The sequence below is a fragment of the Entelurus aequoreus genome, linkage group LG11, assembly GCF_033978785.1.
Source record: "Entelurus aequoreus isolate RoL-2023_Sb linkage group LG11, RoL_Eaeq_v1.1, whole genome shotgun sequence".
Lineage (NCBI taxonomy): Eukaryota > Metazoa > Chordata > Actinopteri > Syngnathiformes > Syngnathidae > Entelurus > Entelurus aequoreus.
The window spans coordinates 55297642-55321625 of NC_084741.1; the positions used below are offsets into that span (position 1 = coordinate 55297642).

The 23984-nt window shown below is 37.6% G+C and overlaps 1 protein-coding gene across 1 annotated transcript in view; it reads left to right on the forward strand.

The window, feature by feature from the left end:
• The window catches only part of LOC133660259 (zinc finger protein 236-like), a 96974-nt gene that overhangs the window by 15945 nt on the left and 57045 nt on the right, over window positions 1–23984 (forward strand). The window contains exons 6-12 of the mRNA XM_062063568.1: window positions 5320–5492; window positions 17835–17957; window positions 18540–18707; window positions 21524–21704; window positions 21922–22194; window positions 23554–23757; window positions 23867–23984. The exon at window positions 23867–23984 is cut by the window's right edge and continues 15 nt beyond it. Coding sequence (XP_061919552.1) covers window positions 5320–5492; window positions 17835–17957; window positions 18540–18707; window positions 21524–21704; window positions 21922–22194; window positions 23554–23757; window positions 23867–23984 — 1240 coding nt within the window. The remainder of the gene's footprint in view (window positions 1–5319; window positions 5493–17834; window positions 17958–18539; window positions 18708–21523; window positions 21705–21921; window positions 22195–23553; window positions 23758–23866) is intronic.

Here is a 23984-nt window from a genome sequence, read left to right on the forward strand (position 1 = left end):
GTCTTTTGGGCTGAGTGATTGTGTGTGTTGATTAGGTGTTTGAATTGTATTGGCGTGTTCTATGGAGCTAGGAGCTAGCAGAGGAGCTAGGAGCTAGCGTAACAAACACGCAGGTGTTTTTATGCAGGATTAATTTGTGGCATATTAAATATAAGCCTGGTTGTGTTGTGGCTAATAGAGTATATATATGTCTTGTGTTTATTTACTGTTGTAGTCATTCCCAGCTGAATATCAGGTCACCCCCGGCTCTCACAGCATCTTCCCTATCTGAATAGCTTCAACTCCCCACTAGTCCTTCACTTGCACTTTACTCATCCACAAATCTTTCATCCTCGCTCAAATTAATGGGGAAATTGTCGCTTTCTCGGTCCGAATCTCTCTCACTTCATGCGGCCATCATTGTAAACAATAGGGAACTTTGCGTATATGTTCAACTGACTACGTCACGCTACTTCCGGTAGGGCCAAGCCTTTTTTTTATCAGATACCAAAAGTTGCAATCTTTATCGTCGTTGTTCTATACTAAATCCTTTCAGCAAAAATATGGCAATATCGCGAAATGATCAAGTATGACACATAGAATAGATCTGCTATCCCCGTTTGAATAAAAAAAATTCATTTCAGTAGGCCTTTAAAAACTAACAATTGAAATAAACAGACTACTATCCAATAAAAATAATAAGCAATCCTGTACAATATACAAAACACTATAGAAATACAAAATACTGTACAATATACAGAACAAGATAAGAGTACCGCAGTAATAAATAACAATCAGTGTCGGACGTATTGCATTCGAAGGGTAATATTGCACAGTAAGGTATTAGGGTAGGATATAGGGTTGAATTATTATTATAAGTTAGAGTTCAAGATGGTGACAGCTCTGGGAAAGAAACTGTCTCTGAGTCTGTTGTTCTGGCTCTGATGCACTTATAGCGCCTGCCTGATGGTAGCAGGTTGAACAGGTGGAAGCCAGGGTGTGTGCTGTCCTTGGTGATGCTTTTTGCTCTGTTCAGGCAGCGGGAGTTGTGTTAATCCTTCAGGGAGGGGAGGGGGCAGCCAATGATTTTTTGTGCAGACTTTATGACTCTCTGAATCGCCTGTTTGTCTGCTTCAGTGCAGCTGGCGTACCAAACTGTTATGTAGTGCGTCAGCAGGCTCTCGACAGTCGAGCGATAGAAGGTCACCATCAGCTGCCTCTCCAGTCTGTTCTTCCTCAGCACCCTCAGGAACTGGAGTCTCCGCTGGGCCTTCCGGATGACCGCAGTTGTATTTTGGGTCCAGGAGAGGTCAGCAGATATGAGGGTGCCGAGGAACTTGAAGGAACTGACTCTCTCCACCTCCTTGCCGTTGATGTAGAGGGGGGCGGGGTCTGCAGTGTTTTTCCTGAAGTCAAAGATTATAGATTATGAAAACTGGCAGATGATCGCTGATGTCGGATATTAGCAGACCGCTTGTGGTATTATTATCAAAATTATTAGTAAAAATATCAATAAGTGTGGAGTTGTATCCAGAGATTCTGCTTAGCCTTGTGATTTTAGGATATAAACTCAGGCTATACATTGTGTCTATAAAGTCATCTGTGGACTTTTGTTTGTTAGGGTTCAAGAGGTCAATGTAGAAGTCTCCACATAAGAAAGTTATTTTTTGACTGATTTCAGTAAAAGTTCCCTTAATCCAGTCCTCAAACGTATTAATGTTTGACTTAGGTGATCTATATATACAACCGATCAGTACCTTTTTGCTTTTTCATGACATATTATAATGGTTCTACATTCTAAGATATTATCAAAAGCTAATGACATTTTTATTTACCACTTTGTAGTTTGTTCTTCATCACACACACAGCTACTCCTCCTCCGTTCTTGTTGGTTCTGTTGATATAATTTAGTTCGTATCCTTCCACGTCAAAATTCATTCCTTTTTTAGCATCTATCCATGTTTCTGAGATAGCGATAACTTTGAAGAGTTTGTTGAAGTATTCAAAAAAAATGCTACTGCTGTTTAAATGAATAATCGACCGTTTGTTGTCGATTTTAATGTTTCTGTTATATTGTTAGCCTGTATAATCAAAACAATTATTCCTGGTATGAAATAAACATATTTTATCTAAATCTGTATTCTTATCTAATTCCGGACTATTGGGATATATGCAGTTGAAGGTTTTTGGATTAATATATTCCTGTTCAGCAGTCTTTTGTGTTGCCCTATAAATGTCTTCAATGATTTCATTACCGTTGTTGTTGTTGTTGTTGCTCTGGGAGTTCTAATATTTGCCCAGATCCTTAATGTCTTTGAAAGCTAGGACTCTAGCTTATGATTCAATTTGAAGTCGATTTTGCAGTTGACACTCTTAAGTTCCCTGAATGTTTCCCCGTTTCCTCAAGTTGCGTGCTTTCCTTGTGATTTCACCATTGCGTTTAGTAAGGTGCTCCTTCATTTACACATTTGTACCCTTCAGCTTTTTTCCCTGTGTCAGCAATGCCAATTTGGATTTCCTGTTGGCAAGCTTCACAATGGTTACTGGTGTGGTGTTTTTGCCTCTTCTATTCAGTGAGATGCAAACATCAATGGTGTTAATATCGTCCTCAATTCCCTGCAATTGCAGAAAGTTGACCACTTGTTGCGCCGTTGAAGCAGCGTCCATGTCGTCTGGTTTTCCATTGTCGACTGCTCTTGCGTAGGATCGAGGATTGATGCATAGCCCTGCAATGAAGATGTCATTCTGTCGTGTAAATTGATCAGCTTCCTCTTTGATGTTTTCCAAAACACTGATATTTCCCAGATTGATGATATCTTGTTGTCTGGCATTGAGCTGTTGTCTCAAAGCTGCCATCTCCTCCCTGAAGTTCTTCAAATCAGTGTTATTTAGTTGCAACTGTTGGCGCAATGCTTCTATCTCCATTTTAATGTTCTCCACAACACTGCTGTTGTCCTAATGGGTGTTGTCTTGCTGCTTGGCATTCGACTGTTGGCGCAATGTTGCATTCTTCTCTTTCAGCTTCTCCACCCATCCATCCATCCATTTTCTACCGCTTATTCCCTTCTCCCGTTTTAATGCTGTGTTGTTTTCACTGAGAATCTTAATTTCTTCTCTAAACTTTCTAAATTCCATCATATTTTACGACATTCTTTTCTGTCTTTAAAAATCTGTTCTTGGAGATCTGCAACATCTTTTTGTACACCATTGATAATCTGTTCCTGGATATTGTTGACGTCGCTTCGTGTCTCATTTACATTATTTTTTAGAGTTCCTACTAACGCTTTTTTAGTCTTGTTCCACCTCTGTTAACACTTTACTGCCCCTTTGACGACTTCTTGTCGTGCTCATCGTTGCTCGGCAGCGAAGTGAAGCCGTTGGTGTTGTTAGCTTCCGCGGCAAGCGGCGGCTCTATGGTGTTTTTTTTTCAGGTACCTTGCACCTGCCAGGGTTGTGTCAGCCTTTCATGTAGATCACTTGTGTGGTCAGAAGCATTTTAAATATGTCCAACTCTTTCGGTTTTGTTGTTTAGCTTTAGGTTGCTTGGCTACGGCTTTGAGCTAGCATTTAGCTAGTTAGCCCCCGGCTTTTCGGCGCCTGCGGTTTGCTTACTTTAGCGAATCTGTGCCTCCCGCTTGGCAGAGTTAAAGTCAAATATGTTAGCAAGCTGTCCTGTAGCTGTGATCACAATCCGTTGTCAGGAAATTAAAATGTTTTGTCATAACTGTTGCGTCAGGAACAGAGCTCATCTAGTTTACGTCCTCCTACTTGGTTGATAATCAGAACATGGCATGTAAAAAGAATGTTGTTGGCGGTTTCCGGATGTTTTTAGAGGGTTTTATTCTACTGGTACTTCAAGGTTTACCAACATTTTACCGCACAGCATGTTGTTTAAAAACAGACATTTTCTAAAGCGTGGGTGAGAAGTGGATTGGTTTTCCTAGACTTCATTAGCCTTTAAAGCCATGCCACTCCAACAAATTTCAGGACTTTTGACATGCTGACTAGCACAAAAAAAGCTATTATACTAAAAAATTAATCAATCAAACTTTATTTATAGAGCACTTTTCGTGCACAGGCAAGTTGCACCACAAAGTGCTCTCCACTAGTAAAAAAAGAAAGAAGAAAACACACACACACACACACACACACACACACACACACACACACACTCAGCACTATTGACAATAACAAGAGCTGACATAGCACTAAGGATTGACGAAAAACGTCTCCTTTAAGGCGTCCACACTGGAGAATGATTAACTCACTCCATCCCTTTTTTTTAAAATAACTTTTGGATGTTTACAGGTAGCTGGTTATTTTTAGCCTTGTGCACAATTTGTAGTGTTAAGAATTCCATAGTATAATTTAACTTTGACAATCTTGATTCTGCAAAAAGTAAGTTTTTCGTTCATTATGGAGCTTGTTTTGCCTTCGAGAATAAACTTAAGCTGTTACTGGTGATCTCAACATTTCCACTGGTCTGCTTGTAGTCAAGTACAAGGTGATTTACATGAAAAGGATATTAACACTAACACAAGGGAGAAAAATATGGTATGTGTGTGTATATATATATATATATAATAGTGCGTGCGTGTGTATATATATATATGTATGTGGATATGTATATATACGTTTTATTTTTAGAAAAACAGCATGTATTCACATGCATTTACTCAAATTGGACCTTACGCAAATGTAAGCTTATGCTCAGAGAAATATGTTTAATTATGAATGTCTGGGCTGTAAACACATCAGATTCCTGTGTTACAGAAAATGTTATTTTAATTTGTATGATCCAGCTTTAAGATAGGTTGATTGGCAACACTAAATTGGCCCTAGCATGTGAATGTGAGTGTGAATGTGAATGTTGTCGGTCTATTTGTGTTGGCCCTGCAATGAGGTGACGACTTGTCCAGGCTGTACCCCGCCTTCCTTGGGACGGCGTGGCGAAGTTGGTAGAGTGGCTGTGCCAGCAATCGGAGTGTTGCTGGTTACTGGGGTTCAATCCCCACCTTCTACCATCCTAGTCATGTCCGTTGTGTCCTTGGGCAAGACACTTCACCCTTGCTCCTGATGGCTGCTGGTTAGCGCCTTCCATGAATGTGGAAATACTGTCAAAGCGCTTTGAGTACCTTGAAGGTAGAAAAGCGCTATACAAGTATAACCCATTTATCATTAATATTTATTATCATTCCGCCCAAATGCAGCTGAAATAGTCTCCAATTTCCCCCGCGACCACGAGAGGGAAAGCGGTAGAAAATGGATGAATGATCCAGCTTTCATGTTTTTGTTCTTGTCCCATTTTTAACGGCTGTGGCGTCAATTTTGTTTCCTTAGGAGAAAGGCCCTACAAGTGCTCACACTGCAGCAAGGCTTTTAACCAGAAGGTGGTACTGCAGACTCACATGGTGAGACACACTGGGGAAAAGCCTCACCTCTGCATATTTTGCCCAGCTTCCTTTTCCCAAAAGGGGAACCTGCATTCCCATGTTCAGAGGGTTCATTCGGAGGTAAGAGATTAACACAGCATTTGACACAGTTTAAAATGCAAATGTAATCTGTGAAAATGTTTAATTAAATGGTGCAGCATTTTCTTTTCAGTTGCAAATATATCTTTTTAATTAAGGTTGTTAGTTGTAAAAAAAAATTGTACAAATGGCATTCTGGTCACCTTCTGTGACCAGAATGTTTCTAACTCCTGTTATTTGTTGGAGGCTAAATTGCAGAGTCTTTTAGGAATGGTTGAAAGGACGGTGTTGTATGTGGGAGACTGGTGGTGTCGCAGACCACCTCCTCTCTTCATGGATGTTTTTTTAACCTTGACATAGATGGCTTCCCTTACTCTTCTTTCGTACCATCCGTTCTCCCTGTCCAGAATCTGTACATTTTTGTTCTCGAAGGAGTGCTGTTTCTACCTGAGGTGCAGGTAGACAGCTGAGTCTTGGCCTGAAGCGTTTGCCCGTCTATGCTGTGCCATGTGTCGGCTTAGTTGTTGTTTTTGTTTCCCCAATATATGAATCAGTGCATTCATCATTATACTGGATAGCATACACTAGATTTTTTTTTTGTGGGTCTGGTGTGTCCGGTTTTTAGGATGCACCAGTCTCCGTCTCAGAGTGTTGCCTGGTTTGAAGTGTACTGGGATGTTGTGTTGGTTAAAAATGTTTCTCAGATAGACCTGATACATATGGAATGTCACTTTTTGTCTCCTCATCCACTCTGTTCTTGTTATTCCTGGAACTGGATGCACTTTTCACAAAAGACCAGTTGGGGTAATTTCAGGTTTTGAGGGCTTACCTCAAACACCTATGCTCTTTCTCTTTGGCCTGTTAGCTGGTCGGAATATCATCAGCTCTGTGTTGTAGGGTTCTGATAACGCCCAGTTTGTGTTCCAGTGGGTGGTGTGAGTCAAAATGTAGGTATTGATCGGTATGTGTGGGTTTTCGGTAAACCCCAACATGGAGGCCCCTGTTTTCTCCAATGTGGACATCACAGTCTTTGACATCCTCACGCGTGAACTTGATTATTTTTGTCCACTGAGTTAATGTGCTCAGTGAAGGCCTGCACTTCTTGGTTTCTGATTTTCACCCATGTGTCATCCGTATATCTGTACCAATGACTTGGTGCTGTTCCCTTAAAAGAGCTCAACGCTTTTTTTCCCATGTCCTCCATGTAATGGTTTGCTACTATTGGGGATACAAGTGATCCCATGACACAATCATGTTTTTGTCTGTAAAACGTTACCATTAATTGAAAGGATGTAGTGTTAAGGCAAAGTTCCAGCAAAAGGCAAATCTGTTCTGGGTTTAGTGTGGATCTATCGCGCAAGATGCGAACACCTAGTAGACGTTCCCTCACTTTCTCTACTGCATCCAGGGTTGGAATACAGGTGAATAAGGAGGTGACGGCGAATGAAACTATAGCTTCACTGCTCTGAAATGACAATGACCTGGTTGAATGAGAACATTCATAGACACGTGATGTTTTCATATTTTTTGTGTCTTCTCAGTTGACAATAAATCGGGACTGCAGTTGGACAGTGTACGATTGAGAATGAGAACATTTGTTATGGAAAAATTAGAAACAGTTATCTTGCTTCTGTTTGAATAATAGGGGTGTAATGATTTGATTCAATGCACTTCAGAATTTATGATTGCCAATACGATTCAGGGACAATGTTATTTTTTTCAGAATGATACAATCCGAAACGATGAGTTTAAACGATTCAGTAACTTTTTCGCAAACAAAATCAAGCCGTGTGACTGTGAAATTAATACTGGATACTAGGGATGTCCGATAATGGCTTTTTGCCGATATTCCGATATTGTCCAACTCTTTAATTACCGATACCGATATCAACCGATACCGATATCAACCGATATATACAGTCGTGGAATTAACACATTATTATGTCTAATTTGGACAACCAGGTATGGTGAAGATAAGGTACTTTTTAAAAAAAATTATAAAATAAAATAAGATAAATAAATTAAAAACATTTTCTTGAATAAAAAAGAAAGTAAAACAATATAAAAACAGTTACATAGAAACTAGTAATTAATGAAAATGAGTAACATTAACTGTTAAAGGTTAGTACTATTAGTGGACCAGCAGCACGCACAATCATGTGTGCTTACGGACTGTATCCCTGCAGACTGTATTGATATATATTGATATATAATGTAGGAACCAGAATATAAATCAGGCATGTGATTTTTCCGTCTAAAGTCGGAATTCCGTCTTTTTTAATCTCCCGTTTTTCCGTTTTTTTTTTCCCACCCTAAATCAAGATTCGAGACGTAGTTTATATTACACTGTAGTTGATTGGTCGATATGTTCCTTGTGACCAATCAGGACATCTGTTATGAATGATGACGTTAATAACGTCATCATTCATAATGGTTACTATACGGCCATTTTTCATATGTAAACAATGTCGGTTCTCGAGAGAAAGGACGCTTTACGAGTAAAAGAAATTGATAAACATGTCAAAAATAAGTTCCGATGGGACTGGATGGAAAGGGAAATCACTGATACTGTTGGGAAGAAGAAAGTTACGACTTTGTTCGGTGATTTCATTCGGAAAATCGATCGTCCCGGAAAGGTTTTGTGCACGTGGTGTAATGATAATATTGACTATGGATCACGAGGTTTCAAGGCTTTGGAAGTACATGCGAAACGCCAAAAAAATATGAAACAACTTAAAGCAAGGAAAACAAACTTTTCACTAGCTGGTACTTTTGGATGTCAACCGAAAGTGAGCAAACCTTACGGACTTCATCTTTTGTTTAAACTGCCGTAGACATCGAGAGGAAAGATCCGCCCACTTCAGTTGCAGACAGGGTTGTTAATAATGAGGTAAGCTAAAAAATATTTGCTTGCGAAATACGCATGTTTGTTTTAAATATTAACCAATTATTGCTTTGCGAAATATAAATGGGTTTTTCTAAAAATAAAAAGCCATGTGAAAATATATTATGAAATTGCAGAAATTCAAAGAGTTGCATTTTTGATTCCAGTTAACAATGTATTTGAAATACATTTGCATATAATACTATTTTGTAATAGTATGTTCTTTTGTAGTCTGTTGAATCTATTGTCAGTGGTGTAACAATCTTGAAGGTAAATATTTTCACACTTGTTTCATGCAATATGTCAGTGTCCTCACATTATTATTATTTCCCTTTTTTCAAATATGAGTAAACAATACTAAACATGTTTAATCATTTTCATAAATGTATATCCTATTTTGGCGAAAAGAATGAAATGTTTACATTACATTACATTACATGAACTGAAGTAATGTGGTAATACTGTAAATAAACTGTAGATAATAACACTGATCGATGTGACACCTGTGGATGTGAAATGAACACAAGATGTAAATATTAGTGACTAAATACTGTTGGGACTGAACCATATACAGTGATTCATTAGGATAATTGGGTTATGTATGTTCTATTAATTATGTTTTCATGTCTTTAAACACTAAAATATTTTCTTCAAATGGTGCTGTCTTTGTTAATTTTAGCATGTTAAATTGGTGAAAAACCAGGAGCTTCCGGGGGCGTTGCCCCCCTTGTTTCCCCACCAGGGCACAGCCCTGGACCTGGCTGGGGGCCTTCGTCCCCCAGACCCCCGGAAATTTTTTCAGTCTTTTTCATTGTGGTCAAATCACATGCCTGATTAATAACAGAAAGAAGCAACCCTTTTGTGTGAATGAGGAGGGAGGTTTTTTGGGTTGGTGCATTAATTGTAAGTGTATCTTGTGTTTTTTATGTTGATTTAATTAAAAAAACAAAACAAAAAACGATACCTATAATAAAAAAAAACGATACCGATAATTTCCGATATTACATTTTAACGCATTTATCGGCCGATAATATCGGCAGGCCGATATTATCGGACATCCCTACTGGATACTGGACAATGCAGATTTTCCTTTTTCTAGTCTCAATAAAATCAATCTATTCCTTTTTAAAACAATCTAAGATCAATACCTATCTTCTGGAAAGCAAACTTGCGAAGCACAGATCTATATATTTAAAATTTTGGAATATAAATAGATATATCAACCAATTTTTACACCCCTATTGAATAATGATGATAATCACTAAATGGCTCTGTCGTTAATCTCTTTTTGAGGAGGTTTGCTCCCCGGTTAAGTCCCCTGATGTGGGTGGTTGTCACTTGGGGAAGGCTCTGGCAACCTCAATGTAAAGCAGTGACCTCCATTGATGCACAATATAATATTCTGTGCAATAAAGCAGCAAAGCTTGGTCGGCTGAGAATATTTCAATAAGGCCTTTTTGAAGGGCTCTTTTGAATATTTGAAAAGGGAAATCTAAAATGGGTTGGAGCTGCTGTGTGGAGGAAATGAAATTATCTCCACTTTGTAAAGTGCATTTGTGGTAAATTCAGGCTGACTCTCAACAGACACTTCTTGAACGTGGTTGCAATCTCAGTTGCACATATTGGACATTTACCTACTACAATGAAAAATCCTATACCCATGTTTTAGTTTTCTTTTTCATACTGCACATTTCAGCCATGCCTTTTTTTTTATCCGTTTAGATTTCTCAACATAAACCCTCTTACGCCCTGCATCCTTGACATCTGTTTCCACGGCATTAGTTGTTGTTGTCCTTCGCCTGATCTTGTAAATTGCTACTTGTTTGACCTCCATGAAGATGTCTTTACTGTCATGTGTCAAGGGACTACTCAGACAGTCTTCAATCATAAAGCCTACCTATGTAGGCGGTGCTACGTTTTCTCTTATCCTCCACTTTCATTTGCCCTAACGTGCATCCTCACTCCAAAAGTGAGCGCTTATTTACTAATTTAAAAAATGCTCCTGTTCACATATTAGTGAAACATTTGACTTCACAAATTGCCTTGAACTGTGTACATTATTACAGAGCAAGGTGTTTCAAAGTCAAACATCGGCCCTCCCACTAAGGAGTCAGACAATACATTGAGGAATGAATAAAGCTTTCATAATTTAATTGATTGTGTTTTTTCAATATTTGATAGTCATGCCAGAGTATGGGCTTTTTATCCATAATTTTCAGAGTCTCAGCATAGAGTGCAATGCTTGAGCCCAAGCTGTTACACAATAGGAACAATGTGAAAAATGAATTACATTTTGATGTACAGGTATATGGGTTTGATTTTTGATTTTATATAATGTCCCAGGTACACTCGAATGTGTGTTTCTACAAACTGAGAAACAGAGTTTTTTAGGGGTGTCAAATGTGTTTTCATTGGGGGCCACATCACACTGGTTAGTTATTAGGAGTGACCCGCTACAACTTTTTCACTTCCGATACAATACTGATATTGGAGCCTTCAATGTTGGCCGATACCAATATTAATCCGATACGATATCAGCAGGAATCATAGTGCATACGTACTTATTATTTTGATGTGTTGAATGACAAGCAGTAGAACATGGATGGATGGAATGTTAAGAGGGTTTAGTTGAACAGAGAACAATAGTAGGTATGAAAAACACTAACCTTAAGGCATAAAACTACATACTTTTATTATTTGTAGTGTGTAATGTTAGAAAAGGTTTAATCAAGTGGAATTACTCAGATAATTATTGGTAGGTATGAATAAAACTGACAGATGTATGCTTTTGAAGTATATTTTGGGGACAGCTAGTAGTCAGAATAATTAATTGAATTAAGGGAATAACACAGTAAATTGAATGAGGCCGACACGTTTGTTACTGGATTCTTTCTAATATGCTTCTGCCTTTGGGACTTTGTGTCTGTATGTAATATACAACATTGATAAATGTTGTGTTTTAGACTGCAGTATTGTTTAAGAACCCTTATTATGTATGTCTAGCTTGTGTGCTATTGCGTGCTTAGCTGTTGTGTGGCTAGCTCCTGTTAGCCTATAATATAGCCTACCATTTTTACCTTTTATAAATGACTTCACTTAAATACAAGAAAATATAAAATGTGTGCGCTTATTGGACAACATTTAGATGTTAACTGTCTGTCCAGCTTTGCACAAGTAAACACGCTGCAGAGCTGTTTGTATCGGAGCTTATATTGGAGATTTTACATGTAAGCCTATATATATATTAGGGGTGTGGGAAAAAATCGATTCGAATTAGAATCGCGATTCTCACGTTGTGCGATTCAGAATCGATTTTCTCATTTTAAAAAAATCGATTTTTATTTTATTTTATTTATTTTTTAATAATTTTTTATTTTTTTGTTATTTTATTTTTTTAAATTAATCAATCCAACAAAACAATACACAGCAATACCATAACAATGCAATCCAATTCCAAAACCAAACCCGACCCAGCAACACTCAGAACTGCAATAAACAGCAATTAAGAGGAGACACAAACACGACACAGAACAAACCAAAAGTAGTGAAACAAAAATGAATATTATCAACAACAGTATCAATATTAGTTACAATTTCAACATAGCAGTGATTAAAAATCCCTCATTGACATTATCATTAGACATTTATAAAAACAATTTAAAAAAGAACAATAGTGTCCCAGTGGCTTACACTTGCATCACATCTCATAAGCTTGACAACACACTGTGTCCAATATTTTCACAAAGATAAAATAAGTCATATTTTTGGTTCATTTAATAGTTAAAACAAATTTACATTATTGCAATCAGTTGATAAAACATTGTCCTTTACAATTATAAAAGCTTTGTACAAAAATCTACTATGCTTGCATGTCAGCTAGGGGTGTGGGAAAAAATCGATTCGAATTCAAATTGCCATTCTCACGTTGTATGATTCAGTATCAATTCTCATTTTTCAAAAATCAATTTTCTTCCCCCGCTCCCGGCAATGTGTATGTGCCTTCTGGGCTACCGTAGGTATTGCGCAATAAGCACTTTGCTACCTGGTGGCTAGCTAGTACTAAGGGGAGTGTACAGTGTAATGTTGTTGTGTTGCCGCTAAAATGCAGGTAAAAGAAAAAGACACAGAGCAGCCTAAAGAAATACAACCGCCTCCGCGGGCTTTGAAAGCAAACGTTTGGAGACGCTTTGGATTTTACCGTGGCAAGAAAGGGCTTGACATGACTCATGCAATTTGCAGACTTTGCAACGCTAAAGTTCAGTATTTTGGGAATACTTCAAATCCCCACGCTCACTTGGACAGACACCACCCACAGTTATCAGAGGAAAAGGATCATCCACTAACACCACCGGCAGAAAAAAAATTGGGTTTGGTTTTGAAATTGTATTGCATTATTATGGTATTGTTGTGTATTGTTTTCATTTAAAAAAAATAAATAGTTTTTGAATCGAGAATCGTGTTGAATTGAAAAAAATTCGATTTTGAATCGAATCGTGACCCCAAGAATCGATTATGAATCGAATCGTGGGACATAATATATTACAAATATCGGATCGGGACTTCCCTAGTTTGTTTTATATATATACATACATAATAAGAATAACACACTGCCTTTGCTGGTTGCCTGTTGCTGGTATTTTGGCCCATTTAGGAGTGATGTTTTGGGGCTATCACTGAGCAACACAGACTTTCAACTCCATCCAAAGATTTTTTTATGGGGTTGAAATCTGGAGACTGGCTAGGCTACTCCAGGACTTTGAAATGCTTCTTGCAAAGCCACTCCTTTGTGGCCCGGGCGTTGTGTTTGGGATCATTGTCATGCTGAAAGACCCAGCCACGTTTCATCTTCAATGTCCTTGCTGATGGAAGGAGGTTTTCACTCAAAATCTCACGATACATGCCCCCATTCACTCTTTCCTTTACACAGATCTGTCGTCCTGGTTCTTTTGCAGAAAAACAGCCCCAAAACATGACGTTTCCACCTCCATGCTTCGCAGTAGGTAGTGTGTTCTTTGGAAGCAACTCAGCATTCCTTCTCTTCCAAACACAACAAGTTGAGTTTTTACCAAAAAGTTCTATTTTGCTTTCATTTGACCATATGACATTCTCCCAATACTTGTCTGGATCATCCAAATGCTCTCTAGCAAACTTCAGACGGGCCTGGACATGTACTGTCTTAAGCAGGGGGATACGTTTGGCACTGCAAAGTTTGAGTCCTTGGCGGCGTAGTGTGTACTGATGGTAGCCTTTGTTACTTTGGTCCCAGCTCTCTGCAGGTCATTCACTAGGTCCCCCCTTGTGATTCTGGGATTTTTGCTCACTGTACTTGTGATCATTTTGACCCCACGGGGTGAGATCTTGCATGCAGCCCCAGATCGAAGGATATTATCAGTGGTCTTGTATGTCTTCCGTTTTCTAATAATTGTTCCCACAGTTGATTTCTTCAAACCAAGCTGCTTACCTATTGCAGATTCAGTCTTCCCAGCCTGGTGCAGGTGTACAATTTAGTTTCTGGTGTCCTTTGACTGCTCTTTGGTCTTGGCCATAGTGGAATTTGGAGTGTGACTGTTTGAGGTTTTGGATAGGTGTCTTTTATGCTGATAACGAGGCCAAACAGGTGCCATTAATACAGGTAACAAGTCGAGGACAGAGGAGCCTCTTAAAAAAGAAGTTACAGGTCTGTGAAAGCCAGAAATCTTGCTTGTTTATAAGTGACCAAATACTAATTTTACAGAGGAATTTACCAATTAATTCATAAAAAAATCCTGTGATTTCCTGGATTATTTTCTCCCATTCTGTCTCTCATAGCTGAAGTGTACCTATGATGAAGAATATAGGCCTCTCTCATCTTTTTAAAGGCCTACTGAAACCCACTACTACCGACCACGCAGTCTGATAGTTTATATATCAATGATGAAATCTTAACATTGCAACACATGCCAATACGGCCGGGTTAACTTATAAAGTGCAATTTTAAATTTCCCGCTAAACTTCCGGTTGAAAACGTCTATGTATGATGACGTATGCGCGTGACGTCAATCGTTGAAACGGAAGTATTCGGACCCCATTGAATCCAATACAAAAAGCTCTGTTTTCATCTCAAAATTCCACAGTATTCTGGACATCTGTGTTGGTGAATCTTTTGCAATTTGTTTAATGAACAATGAAGACTGCAAAGAAGAAAGTTGTAGGTGGGATCAGTGTATTAGCGGCGGACTACAGCAACACAACCAGGAGGACTTTGAGATGGATAGCAGACGCGCTAGCTGCCGACCTCACCTTGACTTCCTCCGTCTCCGGGCCGCCGACCGCATCTATGATCGGGTCCTTCGTCGCTCCGTCGATCGCTGGAACGCAGGTGAGCACGGGTGTTGATGAGCAGATGAGGGCTGGCTGGCGTAGGTGGATAGCTAATGTTTTTAGCATAGTTCTGTGAGGTCCCGTTGCTAAGTTAGCTTCAATGGCGTCGTTAGCAACAGCATTGTTAAGCTTCGCCAGCCTGGAAAGCATTAACCATGTATTTACATGTCCATGGTTTAATAGTATTGTTGATTTTCTGTCTATCCTTCCAGTCAGGGGTTTATTTCTTTTGTTTCTATCTGCATTTAAGCACGATGCTATCACATTAGCTCCGTAGCTAAAGAGCTTCGCCGATGTATTGTTGTGGAGATAAAAGTCACTGTGAATGTCCATTTCGCGTTCTCGACTCTCATTTTCAAGAGGATATAGTATCCGAGGTGGTTTAAAATAGAAATCCGTGATCCACAATAGAAAAAGGAGAAAGTGTGGAATCCAATGAACCCTTGTACCTAAGTTACGGTCAGAGCGAAAAAAGATACGTCCTGCACTGCACTCTAGTCCTTCACTCTCACGTCCCTCATCCACAAATCTTTCATCCTCGCTCAAATTAATGGGGTAATCGTCGCTTTCTCGGTCCGAATCGCTCTCGCTGCATCGTAAACAATGGGGAAATGTGAGGAGCCTTTCAACCTGTGACGTCACGCTACTTCCGGTGCAGGCAAGGCTTTTTTTATCAGCGAGCAAAAGTTGCGAACTTTATCGTCAAGGTTCTCTACTAAATCCTTTCAACAAAAATATGGCAATATCGCGAAATGATCAAGTATGACACATAGAATGGATCTGCTATCCCCGTTTAAATAAAAAAAAAAACATTTCAGTAGGCCTTTAAGTGGGAGAACTTGTAGAATTGGTGGCTGACTAAATATTTTTTTGCCCCACTGTGTATATATTTGTGTATACCGGCGTATATATATATGTGTGTGTGTGTGTGTGTGTATGGAGATATATATATATATATATATATATATATATATATATATATATATATATATATATATGGATGGATGGATATATATATATATATATATATATATATATATATATATATATATGTATATATATATATATATATATATATATATATATATATATATATATATATATATATATATATATATCCATCCATCCATTTTCTACCGCTTATTTCCTTCGGGGTCGCGGGGGGCGCTGGAGCCTATCTCAGCTACAATCGGGCGGAAGGCGGGGTACACCCTGGAGAAGTCGCCACCTCATCACAGGGCCAACACAGATAAACAGACAACATTCACACTCACATTCACACACTAGGGCCAATTTAGTGTTGCCAATCAACCTATCCCCAGGTGCATGTCTTTGGAGGTGGGAGGAAGCCGGAGTACCCGTAGGGAACCCACACAGTCACGGGGAGGACATACATATATATATATATATATATGTATATATATACATATATATATATATATATATATATATATATATATATATATATATGTATATATATACACATATATATATATATATATATATATATATATATATATATATATATATATATATATATATATACGTATATATATATATATATATATATATATATATATATATATATATATATATATATATATATATATATATATATATATATATATATATACGTATATATATATACGTATATATATATACGTATATATATATATGTATATATATATACGTATATATATATATATATATATATATACATATATATACGTATATATATATATACGTATATATATATATATATATACATACGTATATATATATATACGTATATATATATACGTATATATATACATATATATATACGTATATATATACGTATATATATATGTATATATATATGTATATATATATGTATACATGTATGTATATGTATGTGTGAATGTATGAATGAATGAATGAATGACAACCTAAAATCATCAGCATGGAGGTTGGGTCTTGGGCGCAGTTGGGTGTTCCAATAGGACAATGACCCCAAACACATGTCAAAAGTGGTAAAGGAATGGCTAAATCAGGCTAGAATTAAGGTTTTAGAATGGCCTTCCCAAAGTCCTAACTTAAATGTGTGGAGAATGCTGAAGAAACAAGTCCATGTCAGAAAACCAACATTTTGCTGAACTGCACCAATTTTGTCAAGAGGAGTGGTCCAAAACTCAACCAGAAGCTTGCCAGAAGCTTGTGGGTGGCTACCAAAAGCACCTTTTTGCAGTGAAACTTGCCAAGGGACATGTAACCAAATATTAACATTGCTGTATGTATACTTTTGACCCAGCAGATTTGGTCACATTTTCAGTAGACCCTTAATAAATTCATAAAAGAACCAAACTTCATGAATGTCTTTTGTGACCAAGTATGTGCTCCAATCACTCTATCACAAAAAAATAAGAGTTGTAGAAATTATTGGAAACTCAGGACAGCAATGACATTATGTTCTTTACAAGTGTATGTAAACTTTTGACCACAACTGAATATATACCAGGGTGTACTCTGCCTTCCACCCGAGATAGGCTCCAGCACCCCCAGCGACCCCGAAAGGGACAAGCGGTAGAAAATCGATGGATGGATGGACTTTGTGTGTGTGTGTATTGTTATTTTTTTAATTTTGTTTTTACTACATACACTGTAAAAATAAATTTGTTGACTGTGCGGTCAAACATTGGCTGCTCAATCACCAGAAATGTTTTGGAAAATGTACAGCGTTTTTTAACGGCATATTACTGCAAATGGAAAAACGGTTCCATTGTTTTTTAAAGTAAAATTCTGGCTGAGACTTTTTTACCTTAAAATCTATAGTTGTTTTTAGGGTGTATTACTGTAAATTGAAAAACTGTATGGCCGTTTTTTTAAAGGTAAAATCCGGACGACTGAGCTGCAGGTTTTTTACCGTAAAGTTGCGTTATTATTACAGTGTACAATTGGATAAATAACTTCCTTTATAATCTTAAGTCAAACAGACCACAGTAAGTAAAGCGCAAAGGGGCGATTGAACATTGTACCCTTTGTACTGTATTGTTGACAAAACCCCTATTTGTTCAAGTGTAATAATAAGGTAGTAGATTATTGGTTCAACTGAGAGACAAAAAAGAAAACAGTCATATGTTATTGGTGTTATTCTTTTACAGGCAAGAGGTGTGCCGTTGTTTCCGTGTTTGGACTGCAGCTGTGTATTCAAGAAGTTGGGCAGTTTGAACGCACACATCAGCAAGATGCACATATCTGTGATCGATGTACCGTCCAGCGCTTCGGTAATAATTGACGCACTGTACATTGAAGTTTTTGCTGTGGTGTAAATAAATTGGTATCTTTATGGTCTGTGAGCCTCCTTTTCTAACCGATGTATACAATAATGTTGTTATATATATGTAATACATGACAAAATCAGCCATAACACATATACAAGTCTTTTTAATGATACATTTTATTTTTTCCAATGAAAAGCAACATTTTTCCCCCCTTGGTATCTGAAAAATAACAGCTGTGCTTTTCATTAGACAATTCCACTTGCTTAAATTTGTTTTTGTTTTTATAACTATTTCAACACTTTTACTGTTAAATACTGTTCATCCCAAAATAGTGGAATAAAATATATTTTTACATACAGTATACTGAGTAAATGCCTTGTAATATTTTGCACCTTCCCATGCAGCGAAAAAAGTAATGAAAATATCACAGAGACCACAATATGAGCATAATACAGCATAATACGGAGCAATGTACTAGCATAGTGTAATTGTGTAACAATGAGATCTACAGGAATTAGTCTGCTTTAAATTTAAGTTAAATTATTTCCTCTGATAACTGGTCCTTTATCGTGACGTGTCCCGCAGGAGACAGACACAGGAGGTCCTGCGGGGTCAGAGGGCGGAGAGGCAGTCACAGATGTCATCCAGCAGCTTCTTGAACTCTCTGAACAAGTCAGCGGAGAAACACCCCAGCCCCAACCCCCAGAGCCAGCTATTACCATGGAAACTGCCATCAACCAAGACATCCTGCAGGTAAGTTCAGAACTTTGCAGGCTGCTGGTGGCTGATCATAGTAATACTGAACATATATACATTTTGAAAATAAATATTTACAATGACATATGTATCAATTTCTACAATTACATACATTAATCACTAAACAAAAGTGTTATGAATTTAGACAATCTTATATTTTGTTCTTCAGGGTCTTCAATGCTTTCTGTTGTTTTTTTGCAATCTCTTGAAGTAAAAGACACAAACATGGATACATGTTTTGCTACCCTGCTACGAAAGAACAAAACCCACAATGATCCCTAAAATAAACAGACTAAAGAAATAAAACAAAGGCAATTTGAGAAAATTAGGGATGGATACCAAATTTGGTACTTTTACAGGCACCGACCAAATTCTGTCGCTGACAGATTTCAAACAGTGCCATTTGTTGATATTATAGGCTATTTTCTAGCTGGGCAAAACACTGTAGTTTATACACTACTACTAGGGCTGTGAATCTTTGGGTGTCCCACGATTCGATTCAGAATCGATTCTTGGGGTCACGATTCGATTCAAAATCGATTTTTTTTTCAATTCAACACTAGTCTCGATTCAAAAACGATTTTTTTTTTTTAATGAAAACAATACACAACAATACCATAATAATGCAATACAATTTCAAAACCAAACCCAATTTTGCTGCCGGTGGTGTTAGTGGATGATCCTTTTCCTCTGATAACTGTGGGTGGTGTCTGTCCAAGTGAGCGTGGGGATTTGAAGTATTCCCAAAATACTGAACTTTAGCGTTGCAAAGTCTGCAAATTGCATGAGTCATGTCAAGCCCTTTCTTGCCACGGTAAAATCCAAAGCGTCTCCAAACGTTTGCTTTCAAAGCCTGCGGAGGCGGTTGTATTTCTTTAGGCTGCTCTGTGTCTTTTTCTTTTACCTGCATTTTAGCGGCAACACAACAACACTACACTGTCCACTCCCCTTAGTACTAGCTAGCCACCAGGTAGCAACGCTGCTTATTGCGCAATACCTACGGTAGCCCAGAAGGCACATACACATTGCCGGGAGCGGGGGAAGAAAATTGATTTTTGAAAAATGAGAATTGATACTGAATCATACAACGTGAGAATGGCAATTTGAATTCGAATCGATTTTTTCCCACACCCCTAGCTGACATGCAAGCAGAGTAGTAGATTTTTGTAAAAAGCTTTTATAATTGTAAAGGACAATGTTTTATCAACTGATTGCAATAATGTAAATTTGTTTTAACTATTAAATGAACCAAAAATATGACTTATTTTATCTTTGTGAAAATATTGGACACAGTGTGTTGTCAAGCTTATGAGATGCGATGCAAGTGTAAGCCACTGTGACACTATTGTTCTTTTTTTAAAATTTTTTATAAATGTCTAATGATGAGGGATTTTTAATCACTGCTATGTTGAAATTGTAACTAATATTGATACTGTTGTTGATAATATTCATTTTTGTTTCACTACTTTTGGTTTGTTCTGTGTCGTGTTTGTGTCTCCTCTCAATTGCTCTGTTTATTGCAGTTCTGAGTGTTGCTGGGTCGGGTTTGGTTTTGGAATTGGATTGCATTGTTATGGTATTGCTGTGTATTGTTTTGTTGGATTGATTAATTTAACAAATAAAAAAATAATTAAAAATAAAAATAAAAAAATAGATTTTTTAAAAATGAGAATCGATTCTGAATCGCACAACGTGAGAATCGCGATTCGAATTCGAATCGATTTTTTCCCACACCCCTAACTTCTACCATCTAATGTCTTGGAATTGCAACTGCATGCAAAGTCCACTATATACAGGTGGGACAAAAAAAAATAGATATTGTGCAATTTTTTTTTTATTCCAGCAATTAGATCTACAAAGTGAAACAATATTTGACAGTAGGTCATAACATGCAACTTAAGACATTTTCAGCCTTCTTTTGATATAATTGTGATGCAATGGCTTACAGCTTATGAAAACCTCAAACTGAATATATCAGAAAATTTGGGGTTTTCAAAAACTCTAAGCCATCCATCCATCCATTTTCTACCGCTTGTCCCGTCCGGGGTTGCGGGGGCTCCATGATCATCAAAATTGTAAAAAATAAAAGGATTGACATATCTCACTTTGCATGTAATGAGTTTATATCATGCAACCCATGATCATCAAAATTGTAAAAAATAAAAGGATTGACATATCTCACTTTGCATGTAATGAGTTTATATCATATTTCAAGTTGAATTGCTGATATGAATTAACTGAACATTTGCACGATATTCAATTTTATTTGTTTAACCTCTAATGCTTGCAAATGAGACTCAGGAGTGTCATAAGAAAACCAGATATAACAATTGGACAGCACAGTTAACATAATCAGCTAATTTCTAAATGTTACATAAAAAATTGGACTGGTCCTGACCCTGACACTGATTAAAATCTATGAACATATGTTGAAAGAGATGAAACATGCATTCTTGAGAAGGCATCCTTCAAACCTGAGAGCTGGATCAGTTGGTTCTTGAGGAGTGGGCCAGAATACATGTCCACAGATGCTGGAGTCATAATGAGAGTTATTGGAAGCGCTTGAGTGCAGTAATTATTGTTTGTAAATGTTGCACAATAAAATATAAGGTTAAAGTCACAATTCAGAAACAATGTCTGATTTCCATGCGTTCATTTTTTGTAAATTATTCTCAAATAATATTGTCAGTTTCTAATTACCTCTGTGATTTTTATGGATTTTTCCTTCTTTGCATAAGGGTACCCACGATTTCCACCTAATGTGTATTTCCAAATGGATTTTTTTGGAACTAAATAGAATTCCATTTTTGTAGCAAGCTTTGGAGAACAGCGGACTGAGTGTGGCACCAACACAAAATGAGAATGACAGTGACAGAAAGCCTCAGAACCAGACATCCGAGGGTTCCAATGTGGTGGTGAAAAAGACGTCGCTTCCAGATAAAGTTTCCAGAGAAAGAAAAAGAAGCATTTTTAAGAAACCTGTTCAAATGCCAGGTATGAAAGCATAGTAGACTAAAACAAACAGTTTTTTTTAATCATAGTTACTGTGACTAGTTACTATAAACATTTAAACTTTAATTAATGTTGTCATTTTAAAAACATGTTATGTCAATTATAAGTAAAAGTACCAGTCTGGTTTAGAATTAACATGGTTCTTTGCTTCAACAAATTGACAAAACATCTTGCCCTGGACCTCGCTTTCCTTCTTTAGGATCCATCAGGGAGGAAAATGGCGTCCGTTGGCATGGCTGCCCATATTGCTCCAAGGAATTCAAGAAGCCGAGTGACCTTGTCCGCCACATCCGCATCCACACCCACGAGAAGCCTTTCAAGTGCAAACAGTGCTTCAGAGCATTTGCTGTCAAGAGTACCCTCACAGCGCATATGAAAACTCATACAGGCATAAAGGCATTTGAGTGTCAGTGCTGCCTGAAGTGTTTCTCCACTTCTGGTAGCATGAAGGTGCACATGCGGCTGCATACAGGTAAGGAGGTTCACTTTACATTTTCTATTGCTTTTGGACTTTTGCAATTTACATTCATTAAACAATGCATTAACATTGTGGGATAAATAAGGTATCCTAGCCTGTTCTATTTTGGGTAAGCAGTCAATATAAGCTGTGAAGTTCTTCTTTAGGAGGCCAAATTTACCTCACCCAAAAGGTTTGTGGTATATCATTTGTATTTGATTTCAGAATTACATAACTACATGTCTGTCATGAGTGACACCACCATGTCACCTTTCTCATTCAAACTTAGAGAAATAGCCTTTTCAGTGCCATGGTGTCGCCCTGTACCCATCAACGATAACTGCCTCAGAGTGTCTTTTCTCTTTAAAGGGGACCTATGATGATTTTCATATACATTTAAAATACACCATTGTGATCCAGAAAAATGTCTCGGATATGATTTGGTATAAATTTTGCGTAAATTTTGCTCCACAGTCACTTTTATTACCCGTTTTTTTAGTCTGTCTACAAGATGTTCGATTCTGGAGGCGTTCTCAGATTGCAAATGAAACCACGTCCCACCCTCTCCAAAGGTATCAAAATGTATCTTTTGAAATTGTACACTATTTTTTTTCCCAGACACTGTCAAAAATAAACTTCATAAGTATTTTATAGATTCACCTGCACACTCTCCAATCGATTGAGAATTCTGCATAAAAAGCTGCTTTTAGCAGCATTTATGTCACTGTATCTTACATGTCGGTGTTATTATGTGCATGCCAAGATTAGATGAAAATAATACTTTATCCTACCTTTTTTTGGATTACCTTGTAGCCTGAAGCAGAGGGGGAGTACCTCCTTCCTCTGGCTGTGAGCTTTACATAATGTCAAAATAAGTATTTCCACCTCGCTCTGACGTCACGATGTAACCAGACTGTGAAATCCCATGAACCTAGGCATCACGCCAAAATGCTTGACACTTTTGATTTGATGTTATGGCATTGTTAAACACGACTATCCAACATTGTAAAAACTTTTGTAAGTGAGAAAAGAGGAAAATCATCATAAGTCCCAAAACAAAATGTTTTACCCAATTCCATTTTTTTTTCGCTATTTGGAAATGTTGTTGTAATCTCCTTTTTTAGTTAAGTGGATTAAGCAAAAACTGTTTAATGAATTTCCACAGGACTTGGACATGTCATGAAACAAAGTTATTTATAGGTGCAAACTGAATAGGACTGTTTTGGTGGCAGTCTGCCTTTCACCAAGGGCCATTCTAGTTAAGAATTCCCTCCATGTGATACTGCTAACCTTTTGAAAGTTCAATTTTAAGGGCATGCGTCAAAGTGAGCACAATTATATAATGCCAAATGTTCTTTTTCTTTGTTTTACTAGGTGTTCGTCCTTTCTCTTGCCCTCACTGTGATAAGATCTTTCGCACATCAGGACACAGAAAAACACATATAGCCTCTCATTTTAAAAACTTGCAGCAGAAGAAGCACAAGTTTCCACGAAAAGCAAACAAAGCTAAAGTGTCAAAGAACAATTTACCCTTACCTGACATCCCACTGCAAGAGCCCATTCTTATTACTGACTTTGGTAAGTCCTCAGTTTCAAAGAAAAACGTGTTTCTCACCTGCATAAGAATAGTATGTTCTAATATTGCACATTGATAACCAATGTTTGTTGTTTACATTTTGCCTTACAGGCCTCATCCCATCTCAGAACCCTCGCCTGGCTTTCCAGCAGTACCTGGAGGTGGTGGGCACTGATAGGCCATATAAGTGCCAGTTCTGCAATAAGGCTTATAAGAAGTCTAGCCATCT